The sequence below is a fragment of the Triticum urartu genome, chromosome 4A (assembly GCF_056163025.1).
Source record: "Triticum urartu cultivar PI428250 chromosome 4A, HENAU_Tu73, whole genome shotgun sequence".
Taxonomy (NCBI): domain Eukaryota; kingdom Viridiplantae; phylum Streptophyta; class Magnoliopsida; order Poales; family Poaceae; genus Triticum; species Triticum urartu.
This window is the reverse complement of record NC_141876.1, coordinates 297,465,312-297,488,278: the sequence shown is the minus strand read 5'-3', so window position 1 is coordinate 297,488,278 and position 22,967 is coordinate 297,465,312. Positions and strand designations below refer to the sequence as shown.

General features: G+C 52.3%; 2 protein-coding genes across 2 annotated transcripts; both read right to left on the bottom strand.

Annotated features, from left to right (window-relative positions):
- Positions 1-734: 734 nt before the first annotated feature.
- On the bottom strand, positions 735-5,850 carry LOC147975647 (uncharacterized). Its single transcript, XM_087520514.1, has 3 exons — positions 5,443-5,850; positions 5,162-5,383; positions 735-968 (listed from the first exon to the last, which is right to left on the bottom strand). Exons 1-3 carry the CDS (start codon positions 5,848-5,850, stop codon positions 735-737), a joined length of 864 nt encoding a protein of 287 aa, XP_087376640.1.
- Positions 5,851-6,642: 792 nt separating this feature from the next.
- On the bottom strand, positions 6,643-6,993 carry LOC147975646 (uncharacterized). Its single transcript, XM_087520513.1, has one exon. It carries the CDS (start codon positions 6,991-6,993, stop codon positions 6,643-6,645), a length of 351 nt encoding a protein of 116 aa, XP_087376639.1.
- Between the last annotated feature and the right edge of the window lie 15,974 nt (positions 6,994-22,967).

Sequence of the window (22,967 nt, the reverse complement as noted above, 5' to 3'; positions counted from 1 at the left end):
CGTCCTGGCACCCGATGATCTCGCCGAGGGGCCGTGTTGACCATGGTAACAACGTGTTCTTGGAAGTTCTGCTTCAATTTCTTGGCGGTGAAGTACACGCCATAACACATCTTCTGGTAGTGTGGGTAGTTCTGCTTGGAGGCGAAGAGCACCTCGCTCAGGTAGTAGACTGGGCGCTGGACGGCTTGGATGTTGCCCTTCTCTGGACGCTCGACCACCATCACCATGCTGACTGACCGCGAGGTTACGGCAATTTAGGGCAACAACGACTCCTTCTCGGCTGGCGCGGCCAGGACGGGATTGGTGGAGAGCATGCGCTTGAGGTCCTTGAAAGCTTCGTCCGCCTGGTCGTTCCATTCAAACAGTGTCATCTTCTTCATCATCTAAAACAGGGGCAAGGCCCTCTTGCCCAGCCGGCTGAGAAACTGGTTGACCAAGGCCAAGCAGCCGGTGAACTTCTGGATATCGCGCAGCCAAGCTGGCTTGCGCATGCGCCCGAGAAAGCCGATTAGCTTTTTGGCCGGGACGCCGAAAACTCACTTCTCTGGGTTGAGCTTGACTTGGTATTTGCGTAGGTTGGTGAATGTTTCCTTCAGGTCGTCAAGGAGCGTGAGGTGCTCCTTGGTCTTCACCACGATGCCGTCCACATAAACATGGATGTTGCGGCCGAGTTGCGGCAGCAAGCATTTCTGCATGCAGCGCTGGAAAGTGCCGCCAGCGTTCTTCAGGCCAAATTACATGGTGATGTAGCAATACGCCCCAAAGGGCGTGATGAAGGACGTCTTTAGGGCGTCGGCCGGGTCCAGCTTTATCAGGTGATAGTTGGAGTAAGCATCTAGGAAGGACAGGAGCTCACAGCCGGTGGTGGAGTCGATGACTTGATCGATCCGCAGGAGGGCGAATGGATCCTTGGGGCAGGCCTTGTTCAGGCTAGTGTAGTCGATACACATGTGCCAGGTGTTGTTCTTCTTCAGGATGAGGACCAGGTTGGCCAGCCACTCAGGGTGAAACACTTCCATGATGAAGCCGGCAGCCAAAAGCTTGGCGACCTCTTCACCAATAGCCCTTCTCTTCTCCTCGGAGAAATGTCGCGGGGGTTGGCGGACAGGCTTGGCGTCCTTGTGGACGTGGAGTTTGTGCTCGGCGTACTTCCTCGGGATACCCAACATGTCCTTTGGGGTCCATGAAAAAATATCCCAATTCTCACGGAGGAAGTCGACGAGCTCGCCTTCCTATTTGATGTCGAGGCGGGAGGCTATGACAACGTACTTGCTGCAGGTGGGATCTTCCGGGTTCAGCTTCACTTTCTTGGTATCCTTGGAGGGCTTGAACGAGGGCTCGCCGGCTGGCTCTGTCGGATCACGGGTTCCGGCGAAACCCTTGAGGTTCGAACACTGGGGTGCGTGCGAAGGTTTTCTCCCTATCTATCCATGCCCTAGCTCTCTAAGATCTCGTGGATGAACTTGACGAACTCACAAGACAAAGACACAAGATTTATACTGGTTTGGGCCACCGTTGTTATGTAATACCGTACTCCACTATGGTGGTGGTGGATTGCCACTTGGGCTGATGATGAACAGTACAGGGGGAAGAACAGCCTCCTGAGGGTGAGGTGCTCTTGTGCTTTCTTTCCATTCTCGATTTGTGTTGAGGTCGATCCCCTCGTCTGTGGTGGCTAGTTCTACTTATATAACCCATGGTCCTCTTCCCAAATATTGAGCGGGAAGGGAGCCAACAACGGCCAATTTGAAAGGGGGCAACTAGTACAGCTTATCCTGACAAAAGTGGTCTTCGCCTGCCAAAGGCTCTGGTGGTGACGCCGTCCTGGGCTCCATGGTGACCTCCGTCTTGCCGTCCTTTTGGTCTTGGTCTCGTTGCACCAATATGGAAACCTTTGCTTGATGCCTCGGTACTCCGCGCCTGTGCTTGCCCCCTTGGCACCAAAGAGGAAGTGAGGACACTGCACGCACTGGCGCCCACCCGGCGCCCACCTGGCCTCGATCGTCATGGCTCACGTCACGAGGACCTCGCGAGGTTTGCCTTGCCTTGATATCTCCGCCCCTCACAAGCCTGCCTGGCGAGGCCGCTCCTGAGGAGGTCCTGCGTCATCTGCCTCGTGAGGCTTGGCCGCTCGCGAGGTTCTTGGATGCCTTGTCGATGAAGATGGGCCGTACAGACCTGACAGCCCAGCCACACCGTGGGCCACAGGCAGGCAAGTCTGGGGACCCCCGTTCCCAGAACGCCGACAGTAGCCCCCGGGCCCAAGGCGCGCTCAGTCTTGGCCTCAAGGCGAAGCCAAAAGGTCAAGCGCGGAGCGCCGCGGGCCCCAAAAGCTTGCGGCCTCGGTTGACGCGTGGCGGTTGATTGGACGTGGGCGTCTCCGCTTCCCCACACTGCCTCGGCAACTGCCCGACTTGACAAGTCCCTGCGACATGCAAGGAAAACCATCATTACCTGTGATCGTGGGGGCGCTAGTTGGCCTTCTCCTGCTATAAATGAGGAAGGGTGCGGAGCCCCCGTCCCCCACTTCTTCCCATTCCGCCTGCTTCTTCCTCCTCTGCTCCACCACCAACTCCGATGGCACCATCAAAGAGGTTCTCCGCCGCGGAGAAAGGAAAGGCCCCCCGCGAGGGGCCTGGCTCCCCGGTGCCCAAGCGGGGACACGGTCGTCCCCACTAGCACACCACGACTCCTGCCATGCCCCCCACTCCCGAGGTGGCACCGCTACGCGTGGTGGGGGTCGCTCCGGTCACGGCAGCCCTGTCGATGAGGTGAGACGTGCCGTGGTTGCGTGGCCTCCCTGTCCACGCTTCCACTCGGCAGAGGTGCCACCGGAGTTCGTTGTCTGGTCGGAAGATCCGGCTGGTAACTGGCTTCAGCATCCGTGCTTCTTCGTCGACGAGCTGCCGGCCTCTGGTCCAGGCGGGCTCTGGCTGCAGATGGACGGCTGCTGCAGCAGGGCTTCCTGGGTCGCGGTTGAAGTCTCTGCCGGGGGCAACATAGCTCTGGCCCGCGGTTCGCAGACATTCACCCGCGCGCACGGCCTGGGCAGGCGGTGCACCCTCCATTTCAAGTATGATGGTGATGCGACCCTCTATGTGATGGTGTTTGGGAAGATGGTCGCCGCGCCGGGTGCTGCCCCAAGACGAACGACGGCGAGGAGGTGCTCGGTCTCGGTGATGGCCATGATGAGGGCGAGCCCGCCGGCTGCGCCTTGTCCAGCTACGGTGGCTCTATTCTTGGTGAAAGCTCCAGTAGCGGCGGCTACGACCAGCCGCCATGCCGCCGCGCTCGCTTCAAATGTGGTAGCGGGTCGTCTCGTTGCCGCGCCTATGTGAAGCGCGAGAAGGGATCCGACTAAGCTCGGGATGTCGCTGGAGGCCTGCCCCCGTGGTTCACTGCAACACCGCTTTTGTTTTGTTCCTCCTTTCCTTCCTGCATCAAAATGAAACCAGTATGGGCCCGGAGGGACGTGTATCGAACAGTGATCTCTCAATCATTACACTATGCTTGTTATTTCTGTGTTGTGTTGTTATTTTGTGCAGAGATAACTTAGCCTGGCGCGTTCGGGGCAGCCTCTTCTTCACGAGGCACTTGTTTCCTCGTACCCGTCTTGGCTTAGTGGTTGCTCAGGAACTGCAAAAAATTTGTTAGGAAGCTCACCAGGAGACTTATCGTTCACCTGAGCCTTGACCCAACGCTTCATACCGCGGTACCTGAGGGGCACGGATTAGGAGAGATGTGCCGGTTGGTGGGCTCGAACGAGGGTGCCTTGTGAGAAAGCAGACCAAAGGCAGAGAGAAGGACCAACACAGGAGGAAGAAACCCTCGTGAAGGCGCCTGCCTAGCCCCCTCGCGGGGTATGCGAGAGAGATAACACAAGCAAACTGGATTCAGAAAAGGCGGCAAAAGGCGACGGAACCAAATCAGCAAGGAACACCAGAAGCAAACTTCGGTTAAGAGAAGGCAAGCCAACTATGGAAAGCAAATGAAAAGCCGCGTCCGGCACCTAGTCTAGTCTTCAAGTCTTCTCACCAGCGCGGAGCTAAGTACTGCCACTAGGCGTGGGAGGGAGCCCCCGAGGCCTGAGGGCGGCACTCCTGAGACTCTAGGGCATGTACAACCCCACTCATTATTACGTGAGAGTGTCATGGGCGGCGATTCTTCACAGGCACCGGGCCTTCTTCACAGGCACTAGGCCTTTCTTCATAGGCACGGGGCCTTGCTTCACAGGCATTGGGCCTTGCTTCATAGGCAATCGGCCTTGCTTCATAGGCACTCGGCCTTGCTTCAAAGGCACTTGACCTTGCTTCATGGGTAGAACTTCTGGAGGTGCTGGATGTTCCAGGCGTTCTGGATGGGCACCTTGTCCTGCGTTTCCAGGCGCGCGGCGCCAGGCCTGGAGATATGGACGACCCTGAACGGGCCATCCCACATGGGCGAGAGCTTGTGCAACCCTTCCCTGGAGAGGACCCGCCTCAGGACGAGGTCGCCAGCCTCGAGCGTCCTGGAGCGGATGTTGCGGCAGTGGTACCGCCGTAGCGCCTGCTGGTACCTTGCCGCCCTCAGTGCAGCTTTGCGGTGTCGTTCCCCCCCAGTACGAGGTCCATCCCCCACGCGGCATCCTGCTGCGTTTCATCAAACGCTAGGACCCGTGCGGAGTGATGCTTGACCTCATGAGGGAGGACCGCTTCGGCTTCGTAGACAAGGAAGAACGGGGTCTCACCCGTCGGCTTAGTGGCGGTGGTGCAGATGGACCACAACACGGACTGGAGCTCGTCGTGCCAGCCCCTGCCGCAGGCCTCGAGCTTCTTCTTGAAGGTCCTGGTCTTGAGGCCTCTTAGGACCTCCACGTTGGCGCGTTCAGCCTGGCCATTGCTCCTAGGGTGTGCCACCGAAGCGTAGAATATCTGCGTTCCAAGGTTAGCACATTATGTTTTGAAGAGGTTACTGGTGAACTGCGAGCTGTTGTCGGTGATGATGTGGTTGGGGACCCCGAAATGGCTCACGAGGCCCTTGATGAAATTAACTGCGGAACCAGCTGGGATGGTGCGGACGGCTTCCACTTCCGCCCACTTGGTGAACTCGTCAATGGCGACGTGGAGGTAGAAGTACCCCCTGGCGCTCGAGGGAATGGGCCCAAGATATCCAGGCCCCAGACCGCGAACGGCCATGTGAGCGGTAAAGTCTGGAGGCCCTGAGCTGGCTGGTGGATATGCTTGGCATGGAACTGGCAAGCTTCGCAGGACTTCACCAGCTCCGCTGCGTTGTTGAGCGCCGTGTGCCAGTAGAATCCATTGCGGAACACCTTGCCGATGAGAGTCCGTGACGACGAGTGGTGTCCGCAGTCCTCACCGTGTATGTTAATCAGCAACTCCTTCCCCTGGTCCCTGGAAATGCAACGCAATGAAACATCATTTGGTCGCTTCTTGTACAACTCACCGTCCTGGATGCAGTATGCCATGGCTTGCCAGGCCACACACTCTTCTTCTTCTTTGTTCTCCGGTAGCGCCCCTTGCATCCGATATTCTTGAATTCCCTGGTCCAACATCCCTCTTGAGGCTCGAGCACCAAGAGCAAGCGAGCTCCTGAGGTTGGGCCACAAGCTGGGGCTCCCGTGGCAGGCGGTTGTGGGAGCTCCTCCCAAGGCCGCGCCGTGCTTGAAAGTGGTGGCGTCGCCGACGGCTTGAAGAGCCGCTCCTCAAAGACGCCAGGCTCTCTGGGCTGCCACTTGGATGCCCTCCTGGCGATGTCGTCGGCTTCCTTGTTGGTGCCTCGGGGCACATGCTGCACCTCCAGGCCTAGGAACTGCTTTTCCATCTTACGTACTTCTACGAGGTACGCCTCCATGTGCTCATCCTTTGGCTCGTACACTTTGTTGGAGAAGTTGACGAGGAGCTGCGAGTCTCCCCTAACGGTGAGGCGCTTCACCCCTAGAGCCGCCGTGGCCTTCAGGCCAGCTATGAGGCCTTCGTATTCTGCAATGTTGTTGGAGACCTTCTCGCCCTGCTGAAAGGAGAGCTGCACATCGTAGTAGAGCTTGTCCTGCGTGGGTGAGATGAGTACTGCTCCAGTCCCCGCACCCTGGTGCGCGAATGCACCATCGAAATACACGAACCATCCGTGTGGCGCCTCACTTCCTGGCGAGGTGGACCGGTCCTCACCTGCTTCCCGCGCCGGGGCATCTGTCCATTCCGCCACGAAGTCAGCGAGCGCGGCTCCCTTAATGACCCTGGTGGTGCTGAACTCCAACTGGAATGCCTGCAGCTCGATGTTCCACTCGGCGACCCTTCTGGCAGAGTTGGGGCTCGTGAGCACCCTCTACAACGGGTAGGCTGAGACGACTTTGATGGGGTGGCCCTGGAAGTAGTGTCGCAACTTGCGCGAGGCCACCAGGAGCGCGAGCAGGAGCTTCTGAGGCATGGGATAGCGTGCCCTCGCGTCCCGCAACACCGTGCTGATGAAGTACACCGGGTGCTCGACGAGGACTGGCGTGTTGGTGAGGCTCGCGTCCTGTGCAAGCTGGGGTGCCTCCTGAGGTGGTGGGAACCCTGGCACCTGGTCGCTTGTGGGAATCTCTACAGTGTCATCCCGCCGAGCTTGGTCTTCTGTTGTTGCCGCTATGGCTCTTGCTATGCCTTCCTAATCTTGCGTCATCTCAGCTGGCGACGTAGCTTGGCGCGACGCACTCTTGGCCTGGTGCTCCTCCCAAACCGCCACTAGCGCAACGCCGGCGGAGTATGGGGTGGCGGCAAGATAAAGTACTAGAGGCTCGAGCGGCCGTGGTGCCAGCAACACCGATGGGCTGGTCTGGTATCTCCTGATGTCTTGGAAGGCTCGGTCGGCCCCAGGAGTCCACTCGAACGGGCCCTTCTTCTCCATCAGCTTGAAAAAGGGTAAGGCGCGCTCTCCCAACTTAGAGATGAAGCGCCCCAATGCAGTCACCTGACCAGCCAGCTTCTGCATTTCCTTGAGGGTCTGCGGCGGGCTCATGCCCTCAATGGCCTTGATCTTCTCCGGGTTCGCCTCGATCCCTCTGTGTGACACGAGGAATCCCAGCAGCTTGCCGGAAGGGACACCGAACACACACTTTTTTGGGTTAAGCCACAAGTTCACCTGGCGCAGGCTTTCGAAGGTCTCCTCCAGGTCTTGGATCAAGGTTCTCGCCTCTCGAGACTTCACCACAATGTCGTCGACGTAGGCTTCCGTGTTCCTCCCGAGCTGCCGCCCAAAAGCGATGTGCATCAGCCACTGAAAGTCGCACCCGCGTTGCGTAGTCCGAAGGGCATGCAGGTGTAGCAGTACACCCCACACAGGGTCAGGAAGGCTGTCTTCTCTACATCTTCCACCGTCATCTTGATTTGGTGATACCCTGAGAACACATCCAGGAAGCACAGTAGGTCGCACTCAGCGGTGGAGTCGATGATCTGGTCAATGCGCGGGAGAGGGAATAGATCTTGAGGGCACACCTTATTGAGGTTGGTGAAGTCGACACACATTCGCTCCTTCCCACCTTTCTTTGGCACCACAACTGGGTTCGCCAGCCATTCGGGCTACCTAACCTCACGAACGGCACCCGCCGCCTCAAACTTGCGGGTCTCTTGGACTTTGAAGGCCTGCTTCTCCGTGGACTGCCGCCTTGCTCGCTGCTTCACAGGGCGCACATTGGGGCACACCCTTAAGTGGTGCTGAATCACCTCTCTCGGGACCCCCACCAGCTGATTGGCTCCCATGCGAATATGTCCTTGTTCGCGTGCAAGAACTTCACCAGTGCTTCCTCTTGGCTAGGGTTGAGGCCGGCACCTATGGTGAAGGTGGCTCCTGAGGAGCCGTACTCATTGACCGGCACCTGCTTTGTCTCTGCCTTGTTTTGGGTGAACAACAGCTTCTTCTTGGTTGGTGCGGCCTCCTTGGCCTCAGGGGCACCGGTGCCGACGGGCTGCGCCGCTGCAGCGGTCTTGAAGGCAAGTTTGAGCGCCATCACGGCCTCCTTTGTGTCCCTCTTGATGGTGAGGACACCTTTGCTTCCTGGCATTTTCATGAGGTTGTAGGCTGGATGAATCGCCGCCATGAAATGGGGCAGAGCTGGGTACCCGAGGATGGCAATGTACGGGAGGCGAATGCGGGCGATATCGAAGTCGACCAGCTCGGTGTGGTAGTTGTCGCGCATGCCGAATGTGACGGGAAGGCGGATCTGCCCCAGGGAGCGGGCATCGCCGCCACGAACTCCTGAGAAAGGCTTGCTGAGGCTAAGTCGCTCAAGCGACACGTGACGAAGGCTGAAGGCCTCCATGGAGAGAAAGTTGAGGCCAGCGCCGTCGTCGATGAGTGTCTTGGTGACGACCACGTTGCAGATGGTGCACGTGCAGAGCATCAGAAGCATGCCCGAGCCGGTGGTGGTGACGGGTTGGTCTTCTGAGTTGAAGGTGAGGTCGGCCTCAGGTGCGGCCCAGCCCGGCGGAGCCCCCAAGCGCGTGGAAGCGGAACCAATCTGGCAGAGGAACGGCTTGATGTGGCGCTCTAAAGGCGGCGCGTGTGAGCCGCCTAGCAGGGCCGCGACCGCGTGGTGCGCCGGTGCCGCGTAGCACACAGTGAAGAGGTCGCGGAGCTCTTCCCAAGACGCCACCGTGGATCCGAGAAGGTTGAGCAGCCAGGCGCGTGGCTCGCCGGCGAGGGCCATGGGAAGTCAGTTGGCCATGACCTTGTCATCACCCCGGCTTCAAGGACGGCCTCCTCGTATGCCAGCAGGAAAGATGATGGGTTCGTCGCGCCGTCGTAGCGCAGCGGCTTCTCCGGCTTGAACTTGGGCGGCCACTGCACCCGCCGCAGGGCGGGGGCCAGGGCTCGGAGACCCCTGGCCCCGTCGTGAACGCTGGCCGTCGGAGTCGGCGGCAGGGCACCTGCCATGTGGGCGAAGCGTGGTGTCGGTGGAGCGCAGATCGACAGAAGAGAAGCTATGGCACACCACTACCTAGCGCGCCAAATGTCGGATCACGGGTTCCGGCAAAACCCTTGTGGTTCGAACAATGGGGTGCACGCGAAGGTTTTCTCCCTATCGATCCACGCCCTAGCTCTCTAAGATCTCGCGGATGAACTTGACGAACTCACAAGACAAAGACACAAGATTTATACTGGTTCGGGTCACCGTTGTGGTGTAATACCCTACCCCCGTGTGGTGGTGGTGGATTGCCTCTTGGGCTGATGATGAACAGTACAGGGGGAAGAACATCCTCCTGAGGGTGAGGTGCTCTTGTGCTTTCTTTCCGTTCTCGATTGGTGTTGAGGTTGATCCCCTCGTCTATGGTGGCTAGTTCTACTTATGTAGGCCCTGGTCCTCTTCCCAAATATTGAGCAGGAAGGGAATCAACAACGGCCAATTTGAAAGGGGACAACTAGTACAGCTTATCCTGACAAAAGCGGTCTTCGCCTACCAAAGGCTCTGGTGGTGACACCGTCCTGGGCTCCATGGTGACCTACGTCTTGCCGTCCTTCTAGTCTTGGTCTCGTTGCACCAATATGGAAATCTTTACTTGATGCCTCGGTACTCCGCGCATGCGCTTGCTCCCTTGGCACCAAAGAGAAAGCGAGGACACTGCGCGCTGGCGCCCGCCTAGCCTCGATCGTCATGGCTCACGTCATGAGGACCTCGTGAGGACCTCGTGAGGTTTGCCTTGCCTTGATCTCTCTGCCCCTCGCGAGCCTGCCTGGTGAGGCCGCTCCTGAGGAGGTCTTGCGTCGTCCTGTTGGGGAACGTAGCAGAAATTCAAAATTTTCTATGCATCACCAAGATCAATCTATGGAGTAAACTAGCAACGAGGGGAAGGAGAGTGCATCTACATACCCTTGTAGATTGCTAAGCGGAAGCATTCAAGTGAACGGGGTTGATGGAGTCGTACTCGTCGTGATCCAAATCACCGGAGATCCTAGTGCCGAACGGACGGCACCTCCGCGTTCAACACACGTACAGCCCGGTGACGTCTCCCATGCCTTGATCCAGCAAGGAGAGAGGGAGAGGTTGAGGAAGACTCGATCCAGCAGCAGCACAATGGCGTGGTTGTGGTGGAGGAGCGTGGTACTCCAGCAGGGCTTCGCCAAGCACCGCAAGAGACGAGGAGGGAGAGGGGTAGGGCTGCGCCAAGAAGGAGAGGAACTCGTGTGTCTTGGGCAGCCCAAACCTCAAGTATATATAGGGGGAGGGGAGGGGCTGCGCCCCCACCTAGGGTTCCCTCCCTAGGGGTGGAGGTAGCCCCCCAGATCCCATCTGGGTGGCGGCCAGGTGGAAGGGAGAGGGAGGCGCACCAGGCATGGGCCCTAAGGCCCATCTGCCCTTAGGGTTTGCCCCCCCTCCTCCCCTTAGGCGCCTTGGGCGCTTGTGGGGGGGGGCGCAGCAGCCCACCTGGGGCTGGTCCCCTCCCACACTTGGCCCATGCAGCCCTCCGGGGCTTGTGGCCCCACTTGGTGGACCCCCGGGACCCGCCCGTTGGTCCGGGTACGTTACCGATAAAACCCAAAACTTTTCCGGTGACCAAAACAGGACTTCCCATATATAAATCTTTACCTCCGGACCATTCCGGAACTCCTCGTGACGTCCGGGATCTCATCCAGGACTCTGAACAACATTCGGTAACCACGTATATCTATTCCCTATAACCCTAGCGTCATCAAACCTTAAGTGTGTAGACCCTACGGGTTCGGGAAACATGCAGACATGACCGAGACACCTCTCCGGTCAATAACCAACAGCGGGATCTGGATACCCATGTTGGCTCCCACATGTTCCATGATGATCTCATCGGATGAACCACGATGTCGAGGATTCAATCAATCCCGTATACAATTCCCTTTGTCTATCGGTATGATACTTGCCCGAGATTCGATCGTCGGTATCCCGATACCTTGTTCAATCTTGTTACCGGCAAGTCTCTTTACTCGTTCGGTAACACATCATCCCGTGATCAACTCCTTGATCACATTGTGCACATTATGATGATGTCCTACCGAGTGGGCCCAGAGATACCTCTCCGTCACACGGAGTGACAAATCCCAGTCTCGATTCGTGCCAACCCAACAGACACTTTCGGAGATACCTGTAGTGTACCTTTATAGCCACCCAGTTACGTTGTGACGTTTGGCACACCCAAATCACTCCTACGGTATCTGGGAGTTGCACAATCTCATGGTCTAAGGAAATGATACTTGACATTAGAAAAGCTTTAGCAAATGAACTACACGATCTTGTGCTAGGCATAGGATTGGGTCTTGTCCATCACATCATTCTCCTAATGATGTGATACCGTTATCAACGACATCCAATGTCCATGGTCAGGAAACCTTAACCATCTATTGATCAACGAGCCAGTCAACTAGAGGCTTACTAGGGACATGGTGTTGTCTATGTATCCACACATGTATCTGAGTTTCCTATCAATACAATTCTAGCATGGATAATAAACGATTATCATGAACAAGGAAATATAATAATAACCAATTTATTATTGCCTCTAGGGCATATTTCCAACACGTCCGCCTCGCGAGGCTTGGCCCCTCGCGAGGGTCTTGGATGCCTTGTCGATGTAGATGGGCCGTACAGACCTGCCAGCCCAGTCACGCCATGGGCCGCAGGCAGGCAAGTCCGAGGACCCCCGTTCCTAGAACGCCAACAGGCTCCTCGGCTGGGATCGGCACGGCCAGCATTTCGTTAACCAGGGCGATGATCCGGTCGAGCTGGCACCACTCCTTGGCTATGACCAGCGACTCGGCCAGTTTGGCGCCGTCCCGAGCGCACTCCAGGGACTTGCGGTAGTCGCCGGTGATGGTGATGAGGCCCTTCGGACCCGGCAGCTTCATCTTCAGGTAAGCATAGTGGGGGGCCGCCATGAACTTGGCAAGCACGGGATGGCCCAGCAGCGCATGCTATGCGCTGGACAGATCCACCACCTCGAACCAAAGCGGCTCGCGTCAGAAGTGGCCGCTGTCGCTGAACAGGACGTCAAGCCGGACACGGGCGATCGGGGAGTAGGAGAGGCCGGGAACGATGACGTGGAAGATCGTTTGGGTCGGCTCCAGGTCCTTGGCCTCGAGGCCGAGCTTGGTCATGGTGTCGCGGTAGAGGATGTTGATGTTGCTACCGCCGTCGATGAGAACCCGGGAGAACTTGCACGTGCGCCGAGGCGCGACGATGGTAGACGACAGTAGGGTTGAGGACAAGGGCGTAACCTCCCGGGTTCGGCATGACAGCCGGGTGGTCCTCCCGGGTCCCTGTGACCGGGCGCTCCAACCAGTGCATGTACTCCGGCTTGGCCGGGATGACGGTGTTCACTTCCTGTCGGAGCAGGCGCTCGCTACGCTTGTCGTCACTAAGGCTGGTGAAGATGATGTAGGTCATGTTCTGGGCAGGCTAGACATCATCGCGCATTACGCTGCTAGCCGAGGGCGGTGGAGGAGGCGGAGGCAGCTGCCCTGCTCCCGGAGCCGGGGCCGGAGGAGGCGGATGTCGCCCCTCATGATGCGCTTGGTGATGGCGCACTGCCGAAGCGTGTGCGTGGATGACCTCGCGCCGCTGTGATGCTTGTAGGGAGCGTCAAGCATCTCCTCGAAACTCATGGCGGGTTGCCACGCCATCTTGCCGATCTGTCGGCATTTGGCGGTCGGGTTGGTTGCGGGTGCCTGCTCGGCGGTCGCGACGAGCCGGTTGTCGTAGCACTGGGCCGGTTGGTCGGCCTTGCGCTTGTCATTCTATTGGTTGTGCTACTACTGGCTTCCTTCGCCGGCCGGCTTTGGAGGGGGAACCGGCTTTGCCTTGCCGACTTCGTCCAGCGCCACCTGGATCTTCATGGCGGAGTCGGTGTTGGCGTACTTGTCCGCCATCACCATGAGCGCGGCCATGGTGGCTGGCTCGGAGCGCAAGAGCTTGTGCTTGATGAGGGTGCCATCCCGACACCCATTGACGAAGTATTGGATTGCTTGGACTTCTTGGATGCCCTCGCAGCTGTTCTGGAGCTCGGTCCAGTGTGCGAGGTACTCGCGACCGGTTTTTGCCGGCCCCTGCACGCACATGGCGAGTGATGCGACCGTTGACAGAAAAACGATGGCACAAATAAATTCCCCAATCTTTCACGGTACGGTGTCACCTAAAACGACATGGTGCTCGCGATCTTGTAGATGCAATCACCACAAAAACAACACGCACACCCGATAAAGGAAGTATGTGGACAATCTTCAAAAGATCAGCAGCAAATTAGAAGTTGATGCCTCCAATCTCCTTGCCGGAACACACAAAGTATTCATCTCATCAACTAGTATTATCAGGTCAAGGGGAGATACCCCGTCTTGACTCTGTCCATGAGGATCCAAAAACCAATCTAAAACCTGATACCCTAACACGATCGATCCAAAAGGTATATATAGTACGGCGGCAAGCTAGCAGGCAAACCATATCGGACTAGTACTCTAAATAAAATATCCTAACCGAATCCTACACTTATTTAATTAATGAATAACATCCGGCCATTAGGCACGCAGGCCTCTAGCCTTTTCTAACAAAAAAATGTACATGTTGGATTAGAGACTGCGACGTGCACGTTACTTGCATGTACAAGCTTCTCCCGATTGAAATTAACACGTCCCTTTGTAGATGGAACAGACGTACGCAGAGAGCCCGGGTAGTTCGAGCCTCCCTTCGGTTCTGCATCTTCTTTGCCAACGTAGCCAAACTGTGCAGTAGGCACCTTGTACCTCTGTTTTTGAACAATATTTTCATGTCGTCGCGGAGATGTTTCAAACCCTATTGTCCGCGAGACTTGTTGACATAGTGAAGGCACAATATACTTGGCCTTTCTTCCTTTGTTGATAGTATTAACAAGAACGGTACCGATGGCACATAGGGTTGCATCATCCTCCCTTCCTTGAAAGGAAATCGTCCTTGGTTCCGCCGTATACCTTGCAGTTTTCTTCTTGAACACTTCTATGGTACAACTTATTTCTTTTGCATCTTTAGGAAGTATAGCATAGAACTCACCCTTATGCATAAAAGTGTACCTATTTGTTCGCCCGTGATGAAGAGCGTTAACATCATGCTGCCACGGACGCCCCAAAATAAGGTGACAGACATGTAGTGGCACATCGCATTCCACTTTATCAACATAGCCATCAACACAAAAAGGGACCTTCACCCTATGAGTAACCTTCACTTTGCCCACATCATTGATCCACTTCATACAGTATGGTTTTGGGTGCTCCCATGTTGGCAACAAAAGTGACCCCACCACATCCTTGCTAATCATGTTGCTAGCACTGCCACTATCAATTATCAGTTTGCAAACTTCTCCCTTGACGGTACATGCAGTTTGGAAAATACTTCACCGTTGTCCTTGTTCAACAATGGCCCTGTCATCTCGTTGGACCTTATGTGCTAGCAAACTCTCCATATCAGGATCATCTTGAGGATAACATAGTATGGTATCACCATGACCTCTTTCGATTCCATCCTCTAACTTAGGTGTATCATCTTCAGATTCTGAAATATATTCCGCATCAACAAGTAGAACCCTTTGTTGATTGGAACATTCATGCTTTATGTGTCCACGTCCTCCACACTTGTGGCAAATAATATTACGATGATGCGATGACGTCGCACTAGATGAAACCTAAGAAACCTCCTTTCGCACAGCCGCCACTTTGCTTTGTTCAATGCTTCCCGACTTATAAGAAGGAGTCGGTTTATCACTAAACCCACCCTCAAGAGGAGAAGAACCACGTCGCCCACTGTTGTAAGTTGGACGAGTCTCTGAAGCTTGCTTCTCCAATGCCCAACGTTCAGCACACTCTGCTTGATGAAGTAACTCATGAATATCATTATACTACATTAAATCAACATGGTAACGAATCTTTTCTTCTAACCCCTCAAATAAACATACCATGGTCGCCTCCGCAGACTCACCCACATCTCTGCGGGTCATCAAAACTTGCATCTCTTTGTAGTACTCATCAACTGATTTTGTACCTTACACTAGACGACGCAGTCTACTATGAAGCTGGCAAGTGTAATAAGCGGGCACAAAACGTTCCCTCATGATTCGCTTCATGTCAGCCCATGTCGCTGGTCGCTTGTGAGTATGGTTTTTATTATCCCACCATAAAAGAGCATACTCTGAAAATTCCATTGATGCACCACGAACCTTCTTCTCTTCGGAGTAGTTGTGACCATCAAAAATCTGATTTACACGCATCTCCCACTCCAAATATTTCTCCGGGTCAGCACAACATCCCGGGAATTGAGGTATGGTTATCTTGATTCGACCCAAACCATCATCCTCGTGGGCACCATTACCGCCATAGTCACGGCACCGCCGAACATGGCGGTGAGCCCGAACATCATGCTGTGGTCGGTGAGGTAAGGCTCCACGGGCATCGGAATCCTCAGAAAAATCACCATCATCGTTGTTGTCGCGGTCACGTCGTTGTCGTGGTGAGAGGGACTGTCGGGGTGCCACATCTCTCGCCTAAAGCCGCTGAACTGCTGCTGTGATCCGATTAAGACTCTCAGTCACCACCTGTAGACTATCACCATGCTGTCAGTCGCAAGCAGTCAAACGCTCGTTCAACCTGTCCTCGACGCCTACAATATTTGCAGACAATTACTCAACCCTTGTCCCAAGCTTTTTGTTGGCTCCCTTGATCGCCATCAGATGGATACACAAATCATCACTTATCTCCAAACCCTCTAGAAGCTCATCGACATCCTCATGATCAGATTTGACATGCTGCGTGTAAGTGCATCTAGTGCCACCCCTAGTTGGTTTTGGAGTATTGATGACAAACCTAGTTGAGGGACTAATGTATTTGTGAGAATTGCAGGATAACACAGGTAGAAGTCCCCCATTGATTCGGTTTTCCTACCAGAGATGACCCCTAAAAATGTATGAAGACATTGAAGTCAAAGGTGGTATGTGAAGACATTCACCTTGAAGACTATGACAAGAGAAGACATCGCATGAAGACTATGGAGCGCGAAGACTTAGATCTTTCGTAGTTCTTTTTCTTCTTTGTTGAGTCATAGGAACCACCATACTGTTAAGTGGGGTCCGAGAGAACCAGTCAGAATGACTGAAGTGATGCTCAACCAAAATCCTATGTCTTCGAGTGAAGACTATGAGAGCGAATCTTGTCCAGAGTTGGACAAGTCAGCTTTGCTTATAGCCCAAGTAAAGTTGTCGTGTGTGTTTGAAATCTGACCGTTGGAACACGTGTCAGTTCCTTAGTGACCCAGGGTCATTTTGGACAAATCAGGTCGGGTTGCCTAGTGGCTATAAATAGCCCACCCCCTACAACCATAAACGGTTGGCTGCTCAGAGTTAAAGTACGGCTTTTGTCGTTTGAGAGCAACCCACCTCGAAGCCTTTGAGAGAGAATTCCTTGAGAGGATAAAGCCCTAACCACCCAGAGCCAAAGAGTGTTAGGCATCACTTAAGTCATCCTGTGTGTGTGATCTAAAGACTTATTACACTTGAGGACTGTGAATCCTCCAGCCGGTTAGGCGTCGCGTTCTGAGCATCCAAGAGTCATTGTGGATCGCCCCTGAACAAAGTCTGTGAGGGTTTGGGAGTCTACCTTGAAGACTTACCAGAGTGATTGGGCGAGGTCTGCGTGACCTTAGCTCAAGGGGAATACGGTGAGGACTAAGGGTTCTGAGCTGCGTGTTCAGGACTGGGTGTCCGGGACTGTGTGTCCTCAAGTTTAAATACCTAGCCGCCCTAACCAGACGTACAGTTGTCACAGCAACTGGAACTGGTCCAACAAATCATTGTCTTCAACGAGTCCCTGGTTTCATCCTTCCCTTCCCTTTACTTACTGTTGGTCCTTGTGAAGTCATTGCATGATTGCATTATCTTTTGTCTTCACTGAGGCTTCACAATATCTTCCTACCTAATCCTTACTGCCTAGCTGCTATTAGTCATTGTGCTTTCACTTCTTTGGTTACTTGACTAAGGTTTGCCTAGTGTAGTCTACCTTCCGCTGCGTGGTAATAGGTTTACTTCTATCGTTTGTCTTTGAAACTTCCATGTTTTGAAGACTTTCATAAAAATCGCCTATTCACCCCCCCTCTAGTCGATCACTAGCACTTTCAATTGGTATCAGAGCAAGGTACTCCCTTGTTCTGTGTGATTCGGTTTAACCACCTGGAGTTTTAGCTATGTCGACTGCATGGATAATTAAAGTCTCCGTTGCATGCCCCGTCTTCGATGGAACTGAATATCCCTACTGGAAGAATAAGATGCGCATGCATCTTGAAGCCATTGATGTCGACCTATGGTATGTTGTCAAGAACAGCGTTCCCAAGGTTGGAGAAGGTGTCACTGCTGCTGATGTCAAGAAGTTCGTTCAACTGGACTCTACTGCCAAGAATATCATCTGTGGTCATCTGACCAAAGGACAGTATGGCCGTGTGAGTGCTTTGGAGACTTCCAAGCTAGTCTGGAACGGGCTCTCCAAGGTCAACGAAGGCGTCTCCACCCAGAGAGATCAGAGAATCAGTGTCCTTTGCAACCTCTTCAACCGCTTCAAGATAAATGAAAATGAGAATGTCCAGCTCACGTTTGATCGACTCACTGACATCACAAATGAGCTTCAAGCCCTCGACGCCACTGAGATCACCAAGCATGAAGTCGTCAAGACACTCCTGAGATCACTTGACAGTTCGTTTGACACCCTAGCCCTGATAATTCAAGAACGCCCTGATTTCAAGACACTCGATCCGTCTGACATACTTGAGAGGCTCAACACACACGAGTTTCAGCTTTCTGAGAAAAGAGACATCTACGGTCCCAGCTATGGGCGAACTCATGCCTTGAAGGAAAAAGCTGTCTCCTCATCTGAAGAAGAATCTGACAGCAGTTCTGATGATCCTGAAGACATTGGAAAGGAGCTTGGTATGCTTGTGAAGAAGTTCCAAAAATTCACCAAGAAGAAAGGGTTCAGAAAGTCTTCACGATCAAGCTCAAGGAATGATGAAGCTTCTGCTCATGACTACAAGAAGAGAACATGTCACAAGTGCAAGAAACCTGGCCACTACATCTCTGAGTGTCCATAGTGGGACAATGAGAACAACAAGAAGAAGAAGAGCAAGGAGTATGACTCTGACGACAAGAAGAAGAAGAAATACTCAAAGTCTTCTTCCAAGTCTTCCTCAAAGTCTTCATCACACAAGAAGAGCTCATCTGGCAGGGCACGTGCGTTTGCTGGCAGGGAAATGGATTCTGAGGAGGAGTCTGCTTCTGAGGAGCCGGAGGTGGAGTCTGAGGAGGAGTCCGATTCTGGCGTTGCGAGTCTGGCTACAGCATACGTTGCCAAGTCCATCTTCAACACTGAAGACAATGACTTCATCACCGACACCGATGCAAATGACAAGGACTACTCCGCTCCTTCCTACTGCTTCATGGCACGCAGTGCCAAGGTAAACACACGCACTACTCACTATCAAACATCTAGTGACGATGAATCTGATTGTGATTCCAAACCTAGCTACAAAACACTTGCTAAAATTGCAACTGAACAACAAAAAGCTATGGAACACATTCAAAAACTGTTAGACAAAAGCGATGTTCTGTTAGACGCTAAAATGACTCGATCTCAGTCCTTAATTGAAGACATAAAAAATCTTCAGGTTAAGTATGAGGAACTTGAAAGTCGTCACGAAACGCTCTCAACAACTCATGAAAGGCTTTCCTATGATTATCTTCAAAGGAAGCAAGATCTTGAGATATTGAGAGTGGCTCATGAAGATCTTCAAAAGGAAAATGAGTCACTTTGCGCCAAACAGATCAGTTCAGCTCAGGAAGGATTTGAACCAGCATGTCTTAAATGCATTGAGCGTGATAACGCTACTTCTGTTGCTGAATGTTCTACTGCTGCTACTGTTGCAATATCTTCACCTGTTGATGTGGTAACTAACCCCTCCGCTGAGGATACCACTGCTATTGCTGATGAGAATGCTAGGTTGAAGACACTGCTTGAAACAGGGATGTACAAAAGTCTCAAAGGGCCTCAGACACTATGTGATGTCCTCAAAAGGCAGATCCTGAACCGAAACCCTAGGAAAGAGGGTGTTGTGTTCGAAAGGAAAATGAATGCCGATGGCTCTTACTGGAAACCTGAGCAGTACCCCAAAACCACATGGGTTGCTGCAAAGGAACCTTCAGCGGATCCATCCACCCTATCTGGCTTCACTTGTGCTAATCCCATTGTTATTGATGAATCCTTTGATGCAAACTACAAACTGTTTAAGAATCAGAATGGTGAAGTGTTTGCCAGGTATATTGGTACTAACTACAGGAATGGACCGCCTATGAAGAAGATTTGGGTGCCAAAAAGGTGTTTCGAGAATCTTCCTGTGAATGTCATCATGACACCACAGGTGAAGAAGACAAACCCCAGACCACAGGCTTCATACGGTCCAAAGGCTTCATACAGATAGAGGACTCACCTGAGTCGCACTAACGCAAATGTTTTGCAGGGAAGCCATACTCAGGCCTATGAATATGAGCGCGGTCCATCAAACCGCCATGTTCATAAGACCAAGAACTATTCTGCTTATTCTTATGAGTATAATTGTCCACCTGCAAGAATTTTTGCTAGGGCTCTAAAGCCAAAGTTCTCAGATGCTGCACTTAGACTTATTGCTTCGAAGCCATCACTGAAGATGTGGGTGGCTAAGAAAGCTTAACTCTCTTTTGCAGGGAAAGGTCTCCAGAAGAAAACCAAAATCGTTGGACAATATTGCTGGGGACCTTAAACATCTTGTAGGGCGCAAGATCAAATGCCCAAATGGCCTTATTATGTACTTTGTTCCTGAATCACTTGCAACTTGCCCTATCAGTCCTAACCTCGATCTAAGCTTTAATAATCCACTGGTTCGTCAAATGTTTTTTCTTCACAATTGTCTTCATGAAGCCTATCCCCCTAACTACACTATAGGGTACGACACCAGCTGCTTCAGAATGGATTATTGATAGTGGGTGTACAAATCACATGACTGGCAAGCGAAGCCTTCTCATGGACTCAACTTTACGTCCATCTGACAGAAGTCACATCACATTTGCTGACACTGGTAAAAGCAAGGTATTGGGTCTAGGTAGAGTTGCAATTTCAAGGGATCAACACATGGATAAAGTCATGCTTGTTGAATCCCTTGGTTTCAACTTAATGTCTGTCTCAATGCTTTGCGATTTAAACATGATTGTGATGTTTGGAAAATATCGTTGCCTTGTACTAATGGAATCTGACAAGTCTCTAGTGTTTGAAGGGTATCGAAAAGATGATTTGTACGTGGTAGATTTCTCAGCAGGCCACAACTTGCAGTATGTCTTCTAGCAAAAGCTTCTGAATGCTGGCTCTGGCATCGAAGGCTAGGGCATGCTGGTATGAGGAACCTCCACACCCTTGCAAAGAAGAAGCATGTCATAGGCATCGAGGGCGTCAAGTTCAAGAAGGATCACTTATGCGGTGCCTGTGAAGCAGGAAAGATGACGAGGGCCAAGCATCCCTCGAAGACAATCATGACAACGACTCAAGCCTTCGAACTGCTACACATGGATCTTTTCGGTCCCACTCATTACTCAACTCTCACTACTATTGCTTGTCTCTATGGCTTTTTCATTGTTGATGATTATTCAAGATATACTTGGGTGCATATAATCCTTTACAAGACTGAAGTGCAGGATGTCTTCAGACGCTTCGCCAATCGAGCAATGAACAACTATGGGGCCAAGATAAAGCACATCAGAAGTGATAATGGCACTGAATTCAAGAACACTGGCCTAGATACATATCTTGATACTTTGGGCATCACACATGAATTCTCAGCTCCGTACACGCCACAGCAGAATGGCATCGTCGAACGCAAGAACAGAACACTTATTGAGATGGCTCAGACAATGCTTGATGAATACAAGACTCAAAGAAAATTCTGGCCTGAAGCCATTGACACTGCATGCCATATCATCAACCGTGTTTATCTTCACAAGCTTCTGAACAAGACATTCTATGAGCTCCTTACTGGCAAGAAGCCAAATGTTAGTTACTTCAGAGTATTTGGCGCCAGGTGCTGGATCAAGGATCCACATCACACTTCAAAATTTGCACCAAAAGCACATGAGGGTTTTATGCTTGGATATGGAAAGGATTCGCACTCCTATAGAGTCTTCAATCTCTTTCATTATAAAGTGGTTGAAACAGTGGATGTGCGGTTCGATGAGACTATCGGCTCACAAAGAGAGCACCTGCCAAATGTGCTAGATGAAGTTCCATCTAGTGAATCAATCAAACTTATGGGAACTGTAGAAATCATACCTTCTGAAGCTCAACCTGAAGAGGAACTTATCATCTCCGCACCTAATCAACCTGAAGACAATGCTCAGCCTGAAGACAATCCCTCAAACAATGACAATGATCAGCAAGAGCAAAATCTTCGTCCTATACATCCTCGTGTTGCAAATGAAGTACAGATTGAGAGAATAATTGATAGCATCAATGCACCAGGTCCACTCACTCGTTCAAGGGCAACACAGCTAGCAAATTTCTGTGGGCACTTCGCATTTGTCTCAATATCTGAACCCAAGAAAGTTGAAGAAGCCTTCTTGGAACCTGAATGGATTCAAGCTATGCAAGAAGAGCTTCAGCAATTTGAGATGAATAATGTATGGGAACTGGTTAAGCGTCCTGATCCTCCCAAGCACAATATAATAGGCACCAAATGGATATATCGCAACAAGCAAGATGAGCATGGTCAAGTTGTCAGAAACAAAGCTCGTCTCGTTGCTCAAGGGTACACTCAAGTTGAAGGGATTGACTTCGATGAAACATTTGCTCCCGTGGCTAGACTTGAAGCTATCCGCATACTGCTGGCCTATGCAAATCATCATAATATTCTTCTGTATCAAATGGATGTGAAGAGTGCCTTTCTCAATGGCAAGATTGAAGAATAGGTGTATGTTGCACAACCGCCTGGTTTTGAAGATCCAAAACATCCTGACATGGTGTACAAGCTCAACAAGGCACTGTATGGCCTCAAACAAGCCCCTCGGGCTTGGTATGACACACTCAAATACTTCCTGAAGAGCAAAGGCTTCACACCTGGTTCCCTCGACCCCACTCTCTTCATGAAGACATATGATGGTGAACTGTTTGTGTGCCAAATATATGTGGATGACATTATCTTCGGCTGCACCAATCAGAAATACACTGACGAGTTTGGATATATGATGCAAGAGCAATATCAGATGTCCATGATGGGTGAGGTGAAGTTCTTCCTTGGTCTTAAAATACATCAGCAACGCAACGGCATCTTCATATCTCAAGAGAAGTATCTCAAAGATTTCTTGAAGAAATTTGGGATGCAAGACTGCAAAGGTTTCATGACTCCAATGCCAGCCAAACATCATCTGGGTCCCGACGACAATGGTAAAGAGTTCGATCAAAAGGTATATCGCTCCATGATTGGGTCTTTACTTTATCTATGTGCATCTAGGCCAGATATTATGCTTAGTGTTTGCATGTGTGCTCGGTTCCAAGCGGCACCAAAGGAATCGCATCACTTAGCTGTGAAGCGAATTCTTCGATATTTGGCTCACACCCCAACATTAGGATTATGGTATCCCAAGGGCTCAGAGTTTGATCTGGTTGGATTCTCGGATGCTGATTATGCTGGTGACAAAGTGGATCGCAAGTCTACATCAGGCACATGTCATTTTCTGGGATGATCACTTGTATGTTGGTCTTCAAAGAAGCAGAACTGTGTATCTCTCTCCACTGCTGAATCTGAATACATTGCTGCTGGATCTTGCTGTGCGCAGCTTCTATGGATGAAGCAAACACTCAAAGACTATGACATTCATCTGAAGCAAGTGCCACTCTATTGCGACAACGAAAGCGCCATCAAGATTGCCAACAACCCAGTTCAGCACTCGAAGACA

What these genes read in the sequence shown, in the direction of transcription:
- LOC147975647 (XM_087520514.1), bottom strand. Translation starts at nt 5,850, where the DNA reads ATGGAGGCGTACCTCGTAGAAGTACGTAAGATGGAAAAGCAGTTCCTA. An exon ending in GGCATACTGCATCCAGGACG is followed by an intron (nt 5,384 to 5,442) that starts GTGAGTTGTACA and finishes TCCAGGGACCAG; the next exon opens with GGGAAGGAGTTGCTGATTAA. An exon ending in CGCTCACATGGCCGTTCGCG is followed by an intron (nt 969 to 5,161) that starts GTCTGGGGCCTG and finishes CTCATCCTGAAG; the next exon opens with AAGAACAACACCTGGCACAT.
- LOC147975646 (XM_087520513.1), bottom strand. Translation starts at nt 6,993, where the DNA reads ATGAGCCCGCCGCAGACCCTCAAGGAAATGCAGAAGCTGGCTGGTCAG.